Source organism: Mustelus asterias, chromosome 26 (assembly GCF_964213995.1).
Source record: "Mustelus asterias chromosome 26, sMusAst1.hap1.1, whole genome shotgun sequence".
Taxonomy (NCBI): Eukaryota; Metazoa; Chordata; class Chondrichthyes; order Carcharhiniformes; family Triakidae; genus Mustelus; species Mustelus asterias.
The window spans coordinates 45,073,811-45,093,886 of record NC_135826.1 but is presented as its reverse complement, the minus strand read 5'-3'; the positions used below and the strand labels follow the sequence as shown (position 1 = coordinate 45,093,886).

The window sequence follows — 20,076 nt, the reverse complement described above, 5'->3', positions numbered from 1 at the left end:
TTTTCTCTTTTGGTTTCAGATTCCAGCATCTGCAGTAATTTGCTTTTTTCTGCACCATATAGACTTCAATATGCAAGGAAACAGCTCACCACCACCATCTCACGGGTGATGAGGAATAGGCAACAAATGCTGACCTAGCCAGTGATGCTCAAGTTCCAGAAACGACTGAAAAAATATTAGATTTTGGCTGTTTTATAGCTCAGCTCCATTTACCTGTCTTGGTTTGGGAACCCTTAATACCTTTTCCTGACTAAAATCTATCTATGGCCTTGTCCCAGGTGAGGAAGGATGAACTGGCTCCCTCTGCTGGTCACAACAAGATTAATCTTAAAATGGTTCCCGCCCTTTGCAGATCCCCTTTCCCAGTCCCAAAATTTATGTTTTAAATGGAGTCGATTTAAGCAGGCTTTCTCGAATTAAAGATAGAGTGACTTTACTGAAGGTATTTGATTTGATTCATTATTGTCACATGATTGGGGCACAGTGAAAAATATTGCTTCTTGCACGCCATACAGATAAAACATACCATTCATAGAGTACATAGGGAATAAGGAAAGGAGAGTGCAGAATGTAGTGTTACAGTCATAGCTAGGGTGTAGAGAAAGATCAACTTAATCTGAGGTAGGTCCATTCAAAAGTCTGACAGCAGCAGGAAAGAAGCTGTTCTTGAGTCGGTTGGTACGTGACCTCAGACTTTTGCATCTTTTTCCCGACGGAAGAAGGTGGAAGAGAGAATGTCCGGGATGCGCGGCGTCCTTAATTATGCTGGCTGCTTTTCCCGAGGCAGCGGGAAATGTAGACAGAGTCTGGTTTGTGTGATGGACTGGGCTACGTTCACGACCCTTTGTAGTTTCTTGCGGTCTTGGACAGAGCAGGAGTCATACCAAGCTGTGATACAACCAGAAAGAATGCTTTCTATGTAAAAATTGGTAGCGGACATGAAAAAACGCATGCATATACATTCATACAGGTTAGAGGTGAGAATTAAGTCCAAAATTAATAAGTAAGAAAAAGGTATATGAAATAGTCCTTGATCGTGAGGTGTAGATGACTGTGTGTTGCAGCCATTGCGATTCGATATTCCAATAGTGTTGACTTCAGCAGGCAAATAGTCGGTTTTGAGATTCCGATGTTGTGCAGCTTATTGGAGAAGTTATCCTGTTTCCATTTCAGCTGCGGTTTTTGCTGACATGGCTTACTTCAGTGATCAGAGAGCAAAATAGAGATATACCTGCAAAAACCTTTGCAGGTGTGCTCGTGCTGGCTGCTTCTTCTTCAGTGTCACATCTGATCCGACAACCCAGCCTCGCACACACAGGGAAGCTTTTCAGCTGGCTTTTATCTCAATCTTTGTATATTCCTGCAAGGCAAAATCCACAAATCTGAATGGACATTACGCATGGGATATCTCTTGATGAGATCATAGAATCCCTATAGTGCAGAAGGAGGCCGTTCGGCCAATTGAGTCTGCACCGACTCTACAACAGCGCATCTTACCCAGTCCCAATCCCCCTGCCCTATCCCCGTAACTCCAAGTATTTACCCCATTAATCCCCCTAACCTACGCTTCTTGGGACACCAAGAGGCAATTTTAGCATAGCCAATCTAACCTGTGCATCTTTGGACTGTGCGAGGAAACTGGAGCACCTGGAGGAAACCCCCGCAGACATGGGGAGAACATGCAAACTCCACACAGACAGTTACCAAAGGCTGGAATCAAACCCAGGTCCCTGGCACTGTGAGGCAACCAGTGCTAATCCATGTGCCACTGCGCCATGTTCCAATGTGTCATGATCTCCCATTGTCTCCACCAGAGATGGCAATTAGTTTCTGTATGTTTTATAAGTATCTTTGTCAGGAAACAGGATGAGTTCCATTATCTCTCAGAGTCTCATCTACCAGCAATTCAATCAGTGATTGACTTTAGTCCTCAGCCATCTTTGGGCTTGTGTGTCCTTTTTTTTAATGCTCAAGCCTTATTTAAAATCCAATATTTATGGACATAATAATTCAATATTTTTCATTCAATATTATGACACAACATAACTCATTTTGATGAAGACATGTCAAATTACCACAAATGTCTATGGAAATTACCGTTCGAAGTTGTGTTAATAAATAACTTGGAGGTCCTTGACCTGTCAGTGTTTAGATCCATTTGACAGTGATGTGTCTGCAACTGAAAATATCCACACTGGATTGCGTCAGCTGTACTGATTTGAAGCTGCAATCTCTTCCTGTCTATCTTTTTGTTTTCCACTTTCTCATTCTCTCTCACTCGTCATCGCCCAGAAAAATCTGCCGTGCATTCTTGAGGGAGTGCCATGATGTTGTACTATAGAGTCGTAGAGGTTTACAACATGGAAACAGGCCCTTCGGCCCAACTTGTCCATGCCGCCCTTTTGTTTTAAAACCCCGAAGCTAGTCCCAATTGCCTGCATTTGGCCCATATCCCTCTATACCCATCTTACCCATGTAACTGTCTAAATGCTTTTTAAAAGACAAAATTGTACCCGTCTCTACTACTACCTCTGGCAGCTTGTTCCAGACACTCACCACCCTCTGTGTGAAACAATTGGCCCTCTGGACACTTTTGTATCTCTCCCCTCTCACCTTAAACCTATGCCCTCTAGTTTTAGGCTCCCCTACCTTTGGGAAAAGATATTGACTATCTAGCTGACCTATGCCCCTCATTACTTTAAAGACCTCTATAAGATCACCCCTCAGCCTCCTACGCTCCAGAGAAAAAAGTCCCAGTCTATCCAGCCTCTTCTTATAACTCAATCCATCAAGTCCTGGTAGCATCCTAGTAAATCTTTTCTGCACTCTTTCTAGTTTAATAATATCCTTTCTATAATAGGGTGACCAGAACCATACACAGTATTCCAAGTGTGGCCTTACCAATGTCTTGTACCACTTCAACAAGACGTCCCAACTCCTGTATCCAATGTTCTGACCGATGAAACCAAGCATGCCGAATGCCTTCTTCACCACTCTGTCCACCTGTGACTCCACTTTCAAGGAGCTATGTACCTGTACCCCTAGATCTCTTTGTTCTGTAACTCTCCCCAATGCCCTACCATTAACTGAGTAAGTCCTGCCCTGGTTCAATCTACCAAAATGCATCACCTCGCATTTGTCTAAACTCCATCTGCCATTCGTCAGCCCACTGGCCCAATTGATCAAGATCTTGTTGCAATTGGAGATAACTTTCTTCACTGTCCACTATGCCACCAATCTTAGTGTCATCCGCAAACTTACTAACCATGCCCCCTATATTCTCATCCAAATCATTAATATAAATGACAAATAACAGTGGACCCAGCACTGATCCTTGAGGCACACCGCTGGTCATAGGCCTCCAGTTTGAAAAACAACTCTCTACAACCACCCTCTTTGGGATGAGACATTAAACCAAGGCCCTGTCTGCTCTCTGGGGTGGAAGTACAAAGTTCTGCAGCACTCTTCCAAGAAGAGCAGGGGAGTTCTCCCTGCTGTCTTGGCCAATATTTACCCCTCAGCCAACAACACAAAATGATCACATTGCTGTTTGTGGGAGCTTGCTGAGTGCAAATTGTCTGCTGCATTCCCGACTGTGACTCAACTTCAAAAGTACTTCATTGGCTGTAAAGCATATTGCAACAGCCTGAGTGTAATAAGTCCTCAGAGGCAGAAGTCCCTTCACCAAAATCCCTTTATTTACAAGTCTGACAACAGCACACAGAGCGCTGTCAGTTAGCAGTCTACACTCGGAGTCCCAGAGGAACTGACATGTCTGGTTAAGTACAAAGCAAGAGGCTCCCTGATTGGCCCATCAATTTGGCCCTTAATCAGGGAGTTCATATTCTAACAGGTCCACCTCCATTGTCTGATTAAAGTAGTTACATCGAGGTTGTGAAAGATGCCATGGAAATACAATTCTTTCTCTTCTTTCATGGCGTGTGGGTGTCTACAAAGGGCGTGAATGTTACAGAGAGCGTACTCTGATTGGCAAGATCTGACAAATGGGATATGCTCTGGGAAGTCTCAGCTTTCCACTATTTTAGCAATGACCGGGGTGAAAGTGAAGGGCAGCACGGTGGCACAGTGGTTAGCACTGCCGCCTCACAGCGCCAGGGACCTGGGTTCAATTCCCGGCTTGGGTCACCGTCCATGCGGAGTCTACACGTTCTCCCCGTGTTTGCATGGGTTTCCTCCGGGTGCTCCGGTTTCCTCCCACAGTCCAAAGATGTGCTGGTTAGGTTGACTGGCCATGCTAAATTCTCTCACTCTCTCTTCATTCTCTTCATCTCCCACCTTCTTCCGTCAGGAATAAGATACAGAAGTCTGAGGTCACGCACCAACCGACTCAAGAACAGCTTCTTCCCTGCTGCCATCAGACTTTTGAATGGACCTACCTCGCATTAAGTTGATCTTTCTCTACACCCTAGCTATGACTGTAACACTACATTCTGCACTCTCTCGTTTCCTTCTCTATGAACAGTATGCTTTGTCTGTATAGCACGCAAGAAACAATACTTTTCACTGTATGTTAATACATGTGACAATAATAAATCAAATCAAATCAAATCAAATCAAATCAAAATCAAATCAAATCCCTCAGTGTACCTGAACAGGCGCCGGAGTGTGGCGACTAGGGGATTTTCACAGTGTCTTCATCGCAGTGTTAATGTAAGCCTACTTGTGACTAATAAATAAACTTTTACTTTGTAGTCTGCAGTTATCGTTACGTTGAGAGGCATTGGTGGGTGTGTCATTGGAAACAGGGAGTTGACATTGACAGATTCAGTGAATGGACAATATCACAGCCGATGGAGTTTAAAATGGGGAAACTCTGAGGTCAGCCACCTTGGGTCGAGGGACGGTAATTGGAATATTGTCTTAATAGTGACAGGTTTGTATCTGTGGAGGAACAAAGGGAATCCAGGTACACCAATCACTAAGAGCTAGTATCCCTACAGTACAGAGGGAGGCCATTCAGCCCATCAAGTCTGCACCGAAGTGGGAGGAATGAGTTTGCTCCTTATTTTCCCACAATCCTAACTGCTTCAATAAAAGAACAGATTTAGAGGCTTGCATTTATATAGCACCTTTCACAACCTCAAGCTGTTACGAAGCCCTTTTAGGGCCAGTGAAGTACTTTTAAAATGTAACTACTCTTTCAGTGTAGGAAAAATGTTAGTCATGTTGAACACGGCAAGCTCCCAGAAACAGTGTTGTAATAATGATCAGGTGATCTGTACAGTGATGTTGGTTAAGGGATAAATATAGACCAGGGAGAACTTGCCTGCTCTTCTTTGAGATAGTGGCATGGAATCTTTAACATCTCTGAGGGAGAAGAATATCTGAGTTTAATATACTTCTTAAGCATTTAATTCATTCCTTTTCGAAAGTTATTGTTGCATTTGCTTCCTTTGTGAATTCTGGTCTGAAAAATCCTTTGCTCTTTAAAAAAAACTACACTGGGCAGCGCAGTGGCACAGGTAGTTAGCAGCCAGGTTTGATTCCTGGCTTGGGTCACTGTCTGTGTGGAGTTTGCACGTTCTCCCCATGTCTGCGTGGGTTTCCTCTGGGTGCTCCAGTTTCCTACCAAGTCCAAAGATGTGTGGGTTAGGTGGATTGGCCATGCTAAATTGCCTCTTAGTGTCAGGGGACTAGCTAGAGTAAATACGTGGGGTTACGGGGATAGGGCCTGGGTGGGATTGTGGTCGGTACAAACTCGATGGGCCAATTGGCCTCATTCTGCATTGTAGGGATCCTATGATACATTGTCTCCCATTGCCACTTATTTTGGACCCATGTCCTAATCACTTGTCTCAGTGGTTAACACTGCTGCCTCACAGCACCAGGGACCCGGGTTCGATTCCTGGCTTGGGTCACTGTCTGTGCGGAGTCTGCACGTTCTCCCTGTGTTTGCATGGGTTTCCTCCAGTTTCCTCCCACAGTCCAAAAGACGTGCTGGTTAAGTGCGTTGGCCGTGCTAAATTCTCCCTCAGTGTACCCGAACAGGCACTGGAGTGTGGCGACTCGGGGATTTTCACAGTAACTTCATTGCAGTGTTAATGTAAGCCGACTTGTGACTAATAAATAAACTTTTAACCTTTGAACCTCTGCCTACACAGGCTCAGCCTCGATCTGTTAGGTATCGACAGCGACGGGGAAGGTGATCGAGAGGATGAAGATCAGTCTGACCTGTCACAAGAGCCATCAGCATATGAGTTAGCCGATACCCTCAACTCCTCCATAGGCAGCACAGAGAATGACACACCGACATCCAGAGGCCAACAGAAAACCAGCTCAAGTATGTCTGAGGACAAAATGACCGAGCAGGTAATTCGCTGAGGTTCCACCTGGGTTTTGACAGATGGGATGACGGTGTAAGGAGTAAAGGGATTACCTTCTATGGGACTAACTATTCCAGGATTATGTTGTCACTCAGAGCTATTGATCTCATGTTAAGGGATACTCCACTAACCAATAGGGTGGATTGTTCCGATTAATTTTCTTTTATGTAAACCACAACAACTTGTTTTTAATACAGTGAAATATCCCAAGGCGCTTCACACAGGAATGTTATCAAACAGAATTTGACACAGGCAGATAAGAGGACAGGTGACCAAAAGCTTGGTCAAAGAGCTACCTTTTGAGAAGCATCTCAGGGGAGGAAGAGGGGGTCTTCTGCTGCAGAGGGTAGTGTCTCCACCTCTGAGTCAAAAGCTGTGCGTTCGAGTCCCAGGACTTAAGGGAAGCCGGTGGTGCAGTGGTATTGTAACTGGACTAATAGTAAATCCAGGGTAATGCTCTGGGGGCCCAGGTTAGCACTGCTACCTCGCAGCACCAGGGACCGAGGTTCGATTCCAGCCTTGGTGACTGTGTGGAGTTTGCATTTTCTCCCCATGCCTGTGTGGGTTTCCTCCCACAGTCCAAAGATGCGTGGGTTAAATGGGTTGGCCATGGTAAATTGCCCCTTAGTGTCCCAAGATATTTAGGTGAGGGGGATTAGCTCAGGGTAAATGTGTGGGGTTGCGGGGATAGGGCGAGGGAAAGGAGCTGGGTAAGATACTTTGTCAGAGAGTCGATATAGACTTGATGGGCCAAATGGCCCCCTTGTAGGGGTTCTATGGCTCTATGGCTGATGGTGAATTGTCAATTAGTGGTAAAAACTCATCTGGTTTGCTAATCTCCTTTAGGGAAGGAAATCTGCCGTCCCTACCTGGTCTGGCCTACATGTGACTCCAGACCCACAACAGTGTGGTTGACTCTGAAATGCCCTCTGAAATTGAGATACTCAGTTCAGGGGGCAGTTAGGGATGGGTAGCAAATGACGGACTTGTCAGCGATGCCCACATCCCACAAAAGAATAAAGAAAAATAAATTGATGGCCAAGGAAGGAACACACATCACACAGTAAAAGAGGCTGAGTATTAACCTGCAAGTCCTTCCAATCTGCCTCTGGCAGGCAGCAAGAACAAGAGTGTCGCGTGGCCAGCCATCCTTGATGTGGAATAGCATCCCTCAAGCCACAGCTTACCAACTACTTCCAGGAAGATCTAGCTACAGAAACAGGGTGACGTTCATGGTTTGTTTGCCTCATGTAGTTCAGTGCTTATGACCGAGGCAACTGAAGGGACAATGGTGGGGTGAAGAAAATCAGGAACCTGCAAGAGGCTAGAATTGGAGCCATTCAAGATCCTACCTCAGTGTGATCCTCCAATCCTGGCCTCTTGAGCATTCCCATTTTAATTGTCCCACCATTGGCAGCCGTGCCTTGCTCAGGCCCTAAGTTCTGCAATTGCCAACCTAGATCTCTCCATCTCCATATCGCCCTCTCTTTAAGATGCTAAGTAAAAGCTACCTAACTGACCATGCCTTTGGTCACCTATCCTAATATGTGACTTAGTGACACTCTTTGGTCTGGTTAATCCTCCTTTGCAGGATGGCTGGGTACATTTTACTGGGTTATAGGTGCTATATTAATAGGACGTGGAAGCTTTGGAGAGACTGCAAAGAAGGTTCACCAGGATGTTGCCTGGTCTCGAGGGTGTTGGCTATGAGAAGAGGTTGAATAAACTAGGATTGTTTTCACTGGAAAGACAGAGGCTGAGGGGAGACCTGATAGAGGTCTACAAAATTATGAGAGGCATCGACAGGGTGGATAGTCAGAGGATTTTCCCCAGGGTGGAAGTGTCAATTACAAGGGGCCACAGGTTCAAGGCGAGAGGGGGAAAGTTAGGGGGAGATGTGCGGGGGAGGTTTTTCACGCAGAGAGTGGTGAGTGTCTAGAACTCACCACTCTGCCAGAGGAGGTGGTGGAAGCAGGCATATTAGCAATATTTAAGAGGCATCTGGATGGGTACATGAATAGGGAGGGAATAGAGGGATACGGTCCGAGTAAGGACAGAAGGTTTTTTAAAGTTCAGTTAGGGCATCATGATCAGCATGGGCTTGGAGGGCCGAAAGGCCTGTTCCAGTGCTGGACGTTTCTTTGTCCTTTGCGGGGTGGCTGGAGACATGTTACTGGGTTAAAAGTGCTATATGAACGCAATTTGTTGTTGTTGTTGCTGGTTAACAATTGGCAGCAGCAAACATCAAGAAATCCTCCTGACCAGCAGAGGGGGTTGGCACTGGTTACGGGGGGCAATGGTGAAGCTGTCAGCTCTTGGTCCCAGACGCCCCTGGTTGTGTGGTCTGACCTTATGGCTGGGAGATGTTAAGAGACCAACAGGTCCCCATTGTACGTCCAAACTTGCTCTGGTTTTAGTTTGTAAAGAGCTGAGGGGGAAGGGACATCCTTCTGTCGAATTGTTAATGCAGCTTTAGACTTTAGACCACAAGGAGACGTCTGGGGCAAGTGTGGACCCCCTTCCCCTCCCCAACCCAGGATCAATATGGGGGGCAGTTTGGGGGGGGGGAAATGAAGCCTGGGGATTGCGGGGGGGGGGGGCAATTTCTGTGGACGAGGGGCAGCTCCAGCCTCCCCCGCACCCCAAACACCCACCCAACCTGCCAACACCTCTCACCATCTACCGACCTCCATCCCCTACACCCCACCCTCAAACAGCCCACTGACCTTCAAATACCCCCTCCATTCCCACTGATCACCCAAAGGAGGCTAAAAATTCCCAGTTCTTAGACTGAAGGATCAGATATTGGCCGAAAGGTATTTTATTTATATTTTTATGGGAGGGAGCATCACTGGCAAGGCCAACATTTGTTGCCCATCCCTATGATTTACCCATGAAAGCAGATGAGACAAACAAGTTCTGGAGTCACATGTGAGCCAGACGATGTAAGGACAATAGAACGTAGAACAGAACAGCACAGGAACAGACCCTTGACATGGAACATGACGCTAAATTAAACTAATCCCTTCCGCCTGCCCTTGGTCCGTATCTCTCTATTTCTTGCACATTCATGTATTATCTAAAAGCCCCTTAAATGCCTCTATCGTATCTGCCTCCATCACCACCCCTGGCAGTGTGTTCCAGACACTAACCACTGTATAAAAAAACTTGCCCCTCACATCTCCTTTGAACTTTCCCCCTCTCAACTTTAGTGCGTGCCCCCCAGTATTAGACTTTTCAACTCTGGGGAAAAGATTCTGACTGTCAACCCTATCTGTGTCTCCCATAATTTTAGAGACTTCTGTCAGGTCTCCCCTCAGCCCCCGCCGCTCCAGAGAAAACAACCCTAGTTTGTCCAGCCTCTCCTTATAGCTCATACCCTCCAATCCAGGCAGCATCCTGGGAAAACCTCTTCTGCACCCTCTCCAAAGTCTCCACATCCTTCCTGTAATGTGGTCCCTGGCGCTGTGAGGCAGCAGCGCTAACCACTGTGCCACTGTGCCGCCCTTAGGGCTCGAACCTAGACCTCTGAATTGAAGGCTTCACCAACACTCGGAGTCACACGGCTGCCTAGAAGGGATTCCAAGGCAGGGATTGAGTGGGTTCCGTGGACTTGTACCCTGTCACCCCCCCCACCCTCTGTAAACATCAGCGTATCCAAGACTCTGCTTCCTGTATCTTAACCTGGTCCTGATCACTCATTTCTCCTCCACTCACATTGGCTGATCAACACCTTGGCTGGAACTTGACGGTTCCTCCCACCAATGGGATTTTCCGGTCTCACCGAGGCCATTGCAGTTTCGAACGGCTCGCTGTATTTTCCAGGCCCTGGCCCACCATGACAGGGCTGGGAATTTCTGACCTTTGTTTTCACAAATCTTTTACCCTTGTTTCCAAATTTGGCCACAGTCTGGTCTCTCCCCTCCTTAGGGTGTGACCTCTCATAGAATCGTCATAGAATCCCTACAGCGCAGAAGGAGGCCATTCGGCCCATTGAGTCTGCGCCGACAACAATCTCCTATCCCCGTAACCCCATGCATTTACTCTGCTAATCCCTCTGGCTCTGATGCACTATCAATCAAGCAAAGACTAGTTTGTATGCAAGAACAAATAGGCTTTTATTTGCAAAAAACTTGGAGCACACCCATGCTGCTGAACTGGTTATAGACTGAGGCAGGGGGTTGGGAGCAGTCACCTTTATACCTGGACCGGGGAGGAAGAGTCTCAGGCAGGGCCGGCAGGGGCATGCCCAGGCATGTCACACACACACAGGCAATAAGCTAACAGTGGTTTACCACAGGCTCTAGGGGCAATTTAGCATGGCCAATCCACCCAACCCCGCACACCTTTGGACTGTGGGAGGAAAAAGGAGCATCCGGAGGAAACCCATGCAGACACGGGGAGAATGTGCAAACTCCACACAGACAGTGACCCGAGGCTAGAATTAAACTCGGGCCCCTGGCGCTGTGAGGCAGCAGTGTTAACCACTGTGCCACCGTGCCACCCAACCCTACAACCCTCTGCGATTTCTGCACTCCTCCAATTCTGACCTCCTGAGGATCCCTGGCTCCATCATTGCGATTTCAGCTCCCTGGGCCCTGATTTCCCTCCCTAAACCTCTCGGCCTTAACTCCTCATTTTAAAATGTTCTTTAAAAGTCTCATTGACCAAGTTTTTAGTCTCCCGTGTGGCTCTGTGTCAAATTTTGTTTGCGATCGATCTGGCGTGAGGCATCGTTGGAGATTTTACTGGAAGCGCTGTATAAATGCAAGACGTTGTTGTAAGCATCGTCAGGAGAAGGACGAAATGAGGAAACTCTAATAGGGCTGGATCAGTCCCGGTTGTAAACAGATTTAATGCCCAGCATGTATTTTACATTAAAGTTAATTTCACACAGGTTTGTGAGCTGTGGCTGTAAACTAGACCTTGCTGCCACATCTGTAGTCAATCGTATGCTCAAATTGCACAGGGAACATTTCAATCTCTCTGCTTGGAACTGACTGGCTCACCGACTTGGTAAGATCAGCCATGAACTCGCTAAATGGCGAAAACAGGCTGAAAAAGCCAAATGGCTGACACATGCTCTTATGTTCCTAACACAAAGCTTGGAGCAATTTGTTGAAATGTTTATTATTTTACAACAGTTCAACAACTGGGTTGTGGTTCCTTTTCACTCAAGCTCTAGCTTTGGAAGCAGACCTGTGTCCTGTGACACTCTGGTGCAGCGTGGCCTGGCAGCCCTTTGGAGTGTTCTTGAGAGGTCCGTTAGGCCAGCGCTCCGGGCTAGCCTGCCTGTCCTCCCAGCTTCCGTAACCTTGAGCTCACCCCTGTTAATCCCCCTAACACTAAGGGGCAATTTAGCATGGCCAATCCACCTAACCTGCACATCTTTGAAGTGTGGGAGCACCCGGAGGAAACCCATGCAGACACGGGGAGAACGTGCAAACTCAGTCCAAAGATGGACGGGGTTAGGTTGATTGGCCATCCTAAATTGCCCCTTAGTTTCAGGGGGATTGGCAGGGTAAATATGCGGGGTTATGGGGATGGGGCCTGGGTGGGATTGGTGTTGTTGCAGGCTCAATAAGCTGAATGGCCTCCTTCTGTACTGTAGTGATTCTATGGTTGTAAACTCTGCTGCCTGTAACCAACTCGTATCAAATTCTGTTCACCCATTACCCACTCTGCTCACTTGGCTCTGTGTTGTGCAATGTTTTAACTTTAAATCTTTGTCCTCCATTCACTCCATTGCTGTAATCTCCTCCAGCCTTACAACCCTTTGTGATATCTCTGCTCCTCCAATCCTAGCCTTTTATACATCCCCGATTTCTGTCACTTGGTGTCTTGTGCCTTGCTGCCTGGGCCCTACACTCTGCAATATTCCCCCACTCCTCTTTGTTCCTTTACCTCTCCCTCTGCCTTTAGTGTGCTCTTTAGAACCTTCCTCTTTGACCAAGCTTTTCATCACCTGTGCTCATTTCTCTCTCTGTGTGGTATGTTACTGAGGGAGAATTGCACTGTCGGAGAGGTACCATCTTTCAGACCAGAAGTTAAACTGAGACCTCATCTCACGGCACGGCCAATATTTATCCCTCAGTCAACATCACAAAAATTTCATTTTTTGGTCATTATCACATTGCTGTAAATGGAATCTTGCTGTGCATAAACCTGCCTCTGCATTTCCGGCATTGCAACAGAATCATAGAAGTACAGAAGGAAGCTATTCTTCCCTAGACATCTGTGCTGTCTCTCAGTGCCAGTCCCACCTCCAGTGCCAGTCCCACCTACCAGCCTCCCCCCCCCCCTCCACCCCCCCAACCCCCCCAAGTCACCCTACACCTGAAAAAGCCTCACAGCGCTAGGGACCCAGGTTCGATTCCTGGCTTGGGTCACTGTCTGTGTGGAGTTCATGTTCTCCCTGGGCCTGCGTGGGTTTCCTCCGAGTGCTCTGGTTTCCTCCCACAGTCTGAAAGACGTGCTGGTTAGGTGCATTGGCCATGCTAAATTCTCCCTCAGTGTACCCGAACAGGCGCCGGAGTGTGGCAACTAGGGGATTTTCATAGTAACTTCATTGCAGTGTTAATGCAAGCTTACTTGTGACATGAATTAATAGTTATTTTTGTTTGGGTAAATGAATAAGATCCTACGGTACCGTCAAAGGAGAGAAGACTTTTAAGGGGTGTTGTACAAATACATGAATAGGGTGGGAATAGAGGGATATGGTCCCCGGAAGGGTAGGGGGTTTTAGTTAAGTTGGGGGGCAGCATGGTCGGTGCAGGCTTGGAGGGCTGAAGGGCCTGTTCCTGTGCTGTAATTTTCTTTGTTCTTTGAGAGTTATTTCACGTGTCAAGGCCAATATTTATTTCTCAATCAACATCACATAAATCTCATTTTCTGGTAATTATCACATTGCTGTTAATGTGATCTTGCTGTGCACAAACTTGCTTCTGCATTTCCAGCATTGCAACAGAATCATAGAAGTACAGAAGGAAGCTATTTTTCCCTGTGCTGTCTCTCTAGAGGAGTAATTTGACCAGTGCCCAACCATCACCCTACACCTGAAAAAGCATCTCATTAGTTGGGAAGTGCGTTGAGACGTCCAGTGGCTGTGGAGAGTGCTATATCAATGCAAAAATTTCATTTTTGGTGTGAAATTGTTTTGACAAAGTGCCCCTGGAGAGTTTCATAAGATGTTCCTAAAGGACTATAATAAATGCAAGTCGCTGTCACAGGGTCACCCCCCCCCCCCCCCCCTTTCAGCCCTTGCTCTAGAGCGAAGGATCTCTTTCCATTACTTCTCAGAATGTGGTGTCACTGGTGGGGTTTGTGATTTATTGCCAATATCTTAGAGATCCTGGCGGAATCTTCCTCTTATTCTGCCAACGCTGAGTGGTGAAGGTGCCCCTCGATCCAGGAATGGACAATAATCATAGAATCATAGAATCCCTGCAGCGCAGAAAGAGGCCATTCGGCCCATCGAGCCTGCACCGACCACAATCCCACCCAGGCCCTATCCCCTGTAGCCCCACATATTTACCCTTTTAATTCCCTGACACTAGGTCAATTTAACCCGGCCAATCAACCTCACCCGCACATCTTTGGACTGTGGGAGGAGACCGGAGCACCCGGTGGAAACTCATGCAGACACGGGGAGAACGTGCAGACTCCACACAGACAGTCACCCGAGGCCAGAATTGAACCGGGGTCTCTGGCACTGTGAGACAACATAGAACATAGAACATAGAAAGCCACAGCACAAACAGGCCCTTCGGCCCACAAGTTGCGCCGATCACATCCCCACCTCTAGGCCTATCTATAGCCCTCAATCCCATTAAATCCCATGTACTCATCCAGAAGTCTCTTAAAAGACCCCAACGAGTTTGCCTCCACCACCACCGACGTCAGCCGATTCCACTCACCCACCACCCTCTGAGTGAAAAACTTACCCCTGACATCTCCTCTGTACCTACCCCCCAGCACCTTAAACCTGTGTCCTCTCGTAGCAGTGCTAACCACCGTGTCACCGTAAATAGCAGCCTCGCCAATGACGTTGTTAAAAAGCAGGGAATTCCAGGAAAGATTTGCATTTCTACAGCTCTTCCCACCTCCCAAAGCACTCAACAGGCATCAGAATTTCTTTTGTAGCGCCGTCATGGTCGTGATGCAGGAAAACAGCAGCCAACCTGTGCACAGCAAGATCCCACAAACAGCGATGTGATAATGGTCAGATAATTCTTTTTGTGATCCAGATTGAGGCTGAACTATAGGCCAGGATACTGGGAAGAATTGTCCCACTCTGCTTTTGCCATGGGATCTTTTATATTCATCGGAGAAGGCAGACGGACCCCAGTTCGATATCTCACCTGAAAGACAACTCCGCCAACACTGCAGCAGTCCTGCAGCAGAGTGTCAGTGCTGGGTTTTTGTGTCCAAGTCTCTGGAATAGGAGTTGGATTTAATGATTATGAAGGGGCAGTGAGATAGGTTCCTGTGTGACTGAGAGGGGCAGCTCAGGGGCGTACAGAGCAGGGATGTCTGAAAGTGGATCCAATCACTCACTTAATGATGTTCTTGCCTTGTTGCTTCCAGGTGAAAGTGGCTACAAAGATGCGGCCACGAATAGGGACAGGCTATTCTTATCCCTCCAGGTCAGCTCAAAGCCACTCTTCCCGGAGTCTGGCGGAATCCCAATCCAAAGACGCAGGTGAGTGAAGCACTCAACAAACTAACGGGTCCACCTCTGAGTCTCCTCCACTCCCACAATGGGTGGTGCAGCGTTAACCAGCAGAATGATCCCATGGGCTGGACTTTCCGTCCAGGGGTTCATAGGTTCATAAGATATAGGAACAGAATTAGGCCATTCGGCCCATCGAGTCCCCTCCGCCATTCGATCGTGGCTGATATGCTCCTCATCCCCATTTTCCTACCTTCTCCCCATAACCCTTCAACCCCATTACCAATTAAAAATCTGCCTAACTCCTCCTTAAATTTACTCACTGTCCCAGCATCCACCGCACTTTGGGGTAGCGAATTCCACAGATTCACATCCCTTTGGGTCAAGTAGTTTCTCCTCAACTCTGTTTTAAATTTGCTCCCCCTTATCCGAAGACTATGACCGCTCGGGAAATAGGGATTGGAAAGGGGAGGTTGAACCCACCCTACCACACCCTGCACCCACCCACTAACCCCACCCTCCCCCATCCCCAACCACTATCACCACCCAGGGGAAAAAGTTATTCACCCGTTATTTTCCCTGGGTTGGCCAGTTAATGGCTGCGAGACAGGTCTGCCATCCAATTAAGGGCAGTGGGCAGACTCTCAAAGGTGGCAAAGAAGGGGGGGGGGGTGGGGGTGCAATCAGAGACTGGTGCACCCTCACCAGCATTATTACAATTTCAATTAAAAATTAGACTTAATTGAGTGATGGGGGGGGGGGGCGGGGGGGCGGGGGGGTGGTTGGGGGGGGGGGGGTGAGGAGGAGGATGGTTGAGCCCTCTACAAGGTGGTCTGTGACAGTCAGGAAGACAAAGTGAGGGACTGGAAAATCCCAGTTAGCCCCCTCTAATTGGGGCGATACAGTGGCACGGTGGTTAGCACTGCTGCCTCACAGCGCCAGAGACCTTGGATCGATTCCTGGCTTGGGTCACTGTCTGTGTGGAGTTTGCACGTTCTCCCCATGTCTGTGTGGGTTTCCTCCGGGTGCTCCAGTTTCCTCCCACAGTCCAAAGATGTGCTGGTTAGGTGAATTGGCCATGCTAAATTACTCCTTAGTGTCAGGGGGACTAGGTAGGGTAAATGTATGGGGATAGGGCCTGGGTGGGATTGTGGTTGGTGCAGACTCGATGGGCCGCATGGCCTCCTTCTGCACTGTAGGATTCTATGATCTATGATACATGCATGGGATCACCACCACCTCGAAGTTTCCCTTCAATCCAGTCACCATTTTGGCTTGGAAATATATCGCCGTTCCTTCACTATCGCTGGGTCAGAATCCTGGGACTCTCCCTAACAGCACTGTGGGTGTACCTACACCTCATCGACTGCTGCGGTTCAAGGAGGCAGCTCCTCACCACCTTCTCACGGGCAATTATGGATGGGCAACAAATGCTGGCCTAGCCAGCGACACCCACATCCTGTGAATTTATAAATAAATAACCCACTGACCCTCACTGCCTCCTCCAAGAATGGTCAGTTGGATGAGGTAGCACAACCTGCCTGGGTGCTGGGGTGCTACATCCCCCAGCCAGAAAATCACCTCCAGGAGAGAAGAGGTGGAAAATTAGGAGCAAAGACAGTCCCTACCATGTGACCGACACACAATTGTTACGGTGCAGAAGGAGGCCATTTGGCCCATCAAAGCCATGCCAGCTCTCCAAACCAGCATCATGACTGAGTGCCATTCCCTGTATTTTCCACATACCCTTGCATATTGTTTCGATCCAAATAATAATCTAATGCCCTCTTCAAAGCTTCAATTGAACCTCCCTTCACCACACTTGCGGACAGTGCATTGCAGACCCCACCACTCACTGTGTGAAGACGTTTAGGATGGGAATAGAGGAATATGGTCCCCAGAAGGGTTGGGGGTTTTAGTTCAGTCGGGCAGCAGAGTCGGTGCAGGCTTGGAGGGCCGAAGGACCTGTTCCTGTGCTGTAATTTTATTTGTTCTTTGTTCTTATTTTTTCTCACATCATAGAATAGAATTATAGAATCCCTACAGTGCAGAAGGAGGACATTCGGCCCATCGAGTCTGCACCGACAACGATCCCATCCAGGCCCTATCCCCGCAACCCCACACATTTACACTGCCAATGCCCCTGACACTAAGGGGCAATTTAGCACGGCCAATGCACCTAACCCGCACATCTTTGGACTGTGGGAGGAAACCGGAGCACCCGGGGGAAACCCACGCAGACACGGGGAGAATGTGCAGATTCCGCACAGACAGTGACTCAAGCTGGGAATCGAACCCGGGTCCCTGGCGCTGTGAGGCAGCAGTGCTAACCACTGTGCCACCCACATTTGTTGCTTTTGAAAATCACCTTAAGTCTGTGCCCATTTACCTCACCTATCCATTTCCATTTGTAAACTTCTTACTTCTTTATTGCAACTTATTATCCTAGTTTACTGTCATCTGTAAATTTGGTGTCAGTGCTTTCTATCCCTGCAGTCGAGTTTTGCTCTTGTAGTTTCAGGACACCTCTTCACTCTCTCATGGTCTGTTACTGGAATTTTCAGCAGTGGAATCCCTTTGATGAGAATCAGGGTGAATTCAATTAATTGTATTTTTCTTCTGCATTTCAGAATCTGAAACCTCCCTGGAGATCCAAGAGGAAAAGGAAAATCTGGAGCCCAACCACTTGTATGTATAAAAGGATCGAGCCTTCACATTAGTCTGCATGTTCATAAATCAGGATGTGGAGATGCCGGCATTGGACTGGGGTAAACACAGTAAGAAGTCTCACTGGTGTTGTGAGACTTCTTACTGTGTTCATGAATCAGCCAGTGGTTTGGTTAGAATTAGATCTTTCATTAAAAAGGGTGACTTGGAGACTGTTTGTGTGGGCAATTCAGTCCTTGCCTCTGTAAGGGGAATGGGGCAAAAGCAGAGATATCAAATCAGCTCACAGGTCAACCATGATCTTATTGAGAAGCTGGGATTGTACTTTGTAGGGCGAAACAGATTGGGGGGAGATCATAGATAAGGTGACTAGCCAAGGTCTTTTCCCCTGGGGCGGCAGGGTGGCACAGTGGTTAGCACTGCTGCCTCACAGCCCCAGGGACCCGGGTTCGATTCCCGGCTTGGGTGACTGTGTGGAGTTTGCATGTTCTCCCAGTGTCTGCGTGGGTTTCCTCCGGGTGCTCCAGTTTCCTCCCACACTCTAAAAGACGTGCTGGTTTGGTGCATTGTCCATGCTAAATTTTCCCTCAGTGTACCTGAACAGGCGCCAGAGTGTGGCGACTAGGGGATTTTCACAGTAACTTCATTGCAGTGTTAATGTAAGCCTACTTGTGACTGATAAATAAACTTTAACTTTAAGGGGAGTCCAAAACTAGGAGTTTAATGTGAGAGGGGGAAGATTTAAAAGGAATCTGGGGGGCAACTTTTTCACACAGAGGGTGCTGCGTGTGTGGAATGAGCTGCCAAAGGAGGTGGTAGAGGCGGGTACAATTACAACATTTAAAAGACATTTGGATAGTTACATGGGTAGGAAAGGTTTAGAGGGATATGGGCCAAACACAGGCAAATGGGACTAGCTCAGTTTAGGAAACCTGGTCAGCATGGACGAGTTGGGCCGAAGGGCCTGTTTCCGTGCTGTATATCTCTATGACTCTATTTGATAGAAGTGTACAAGAATTATGACAGGTTTACAATAGATGAACAAAGGGAAACTGTGCCCATTAGCTGAAGACACAAGGGCTGAGGGACACAGACTGAAGATTTTGGGCAAGAAATGCAGAGGGAATGTGAGGAAAGAACATTTTTATGCAGTGAGTGATAATGACCTAGAAGTCATTGTGTATGGGGCTGGGGGAAGTGGAGACGCTGAATGGATTCAAAAGCAAATCAGGTGGAATTTTGAGAAAAATAATCTTATTGGTCTGATGGGATAAAGCCAGGTTCTGGTTGGATTGCTCTACGGAGAGCTGGCCTGCACTCGATGGGCTGAATGGCCTCCTTCAGTGCTGTACTGATTCTGTAACCTTATGGAAGGCAGAAGAAGTTCAGTGAGATAAATGGCCTCCCCCTGTTCCCAGGTTGTCCCACTCGTTTAACCCCTCATGTGATCACAACAACCACCTCTTTCTCCCACAACCACCTTCTCATTGACTCCAGTCCCCGAGTTGATTATGGGTGAGAATCTATTCAATTACCTTCATCACGAACAGTTCTCCTTGCTCTGTTTTCTGACAGGTTTAATCATAGAATCACTACAGTGCAGAAGGAGGCCATTCGGCCCATCGGGTCTGCACCGACAACAATCCCACCCAGGTCCTATCCCCGGAACCCCGGAACCCGACACTGAAGGGCAATTTAGCATGGCCAATGCACCTAACCCACACATCTTTGGACTGTGGGAGGAAACCTAAGCACCCGGAGGAAACCCACGCAGACATGGGGAGAACGTGCAAGCTCCACACAGATAGTGACCCAAGCTGGGAATCGAACGCAGGCCTCTGGAGCTATGAGGCAGCAGTGCCCGGAGGAAACCCACGCAGACATGGGGAGAACGTGCAAGCTCCACACAGATAGTGACCCAAGCTGGGAATCGAACGCAGGCCTCTGGAGCTATGAGGCAGCAGTGCTAACCACTGTGCCACCGTGCCGGAGAGAAAGGGGAAATGTGCAGGAGAGAAAGAATTTGCATGTTTGTAGCACCATTCACAACCTCAGGCCTGTTCCTCAGCTGTAGGTACGACACAACCTCCCCACGTTTGAGAAATGATGTTAAAGGATCTCCACCGGTACAGAGGGTGGCACAGTGGCACAGTGGTTAGCACTGCTGCCTCACAGCTCCAGGGACCCAGGGTTCGATTCCGGCCTTGGGTGAAGTTCTGTGTGAAGTTTGCACGTTCTCCCCGTGTCTGCGTGGGTTTCCTCCATGTGCTGCGGTTTCCTCCCACAGTCCAAAGATGTGCGGGTTAGGTGGATTGGCCATGCTAAATTGCCCCTTATTTGTCTGTGTGTGTGTGAATGTAGTTATGCTTGATGTGGTGTGTTACTCAAGCTATA

General features: G+C 47.9%; 1 protein-coding gene across 1 annotated transcript in view; it reads left to right on the top strand.

The window, feature by feature from the left end:
• The window catches only part of LOC144479714 (rho guanine nucleotide exchange factor 18-like), a 230,273-nt gene that overhangs the window by 98,691 nt on the left and 111,506 nt on the right, over nt 1-20,076 (top strand). Inside the window, exons 4-6 of the mRNA XM_078198744.1 lie at nt 6,123-6,330; nt 14,931-15,045; nt 17,646-17,703. Of these exons, the coding sequence (XP_078054870.1) occupies nt 6,123-6,330; nt 14,931-15,045; nt 17,646-17,703 (381 nt within the window). The remainder of the gene's footprint in view (nt 1-6,122; nt 6,331-14,930; nt 15,046-17,645; nt 17,704-20,076) is intronic.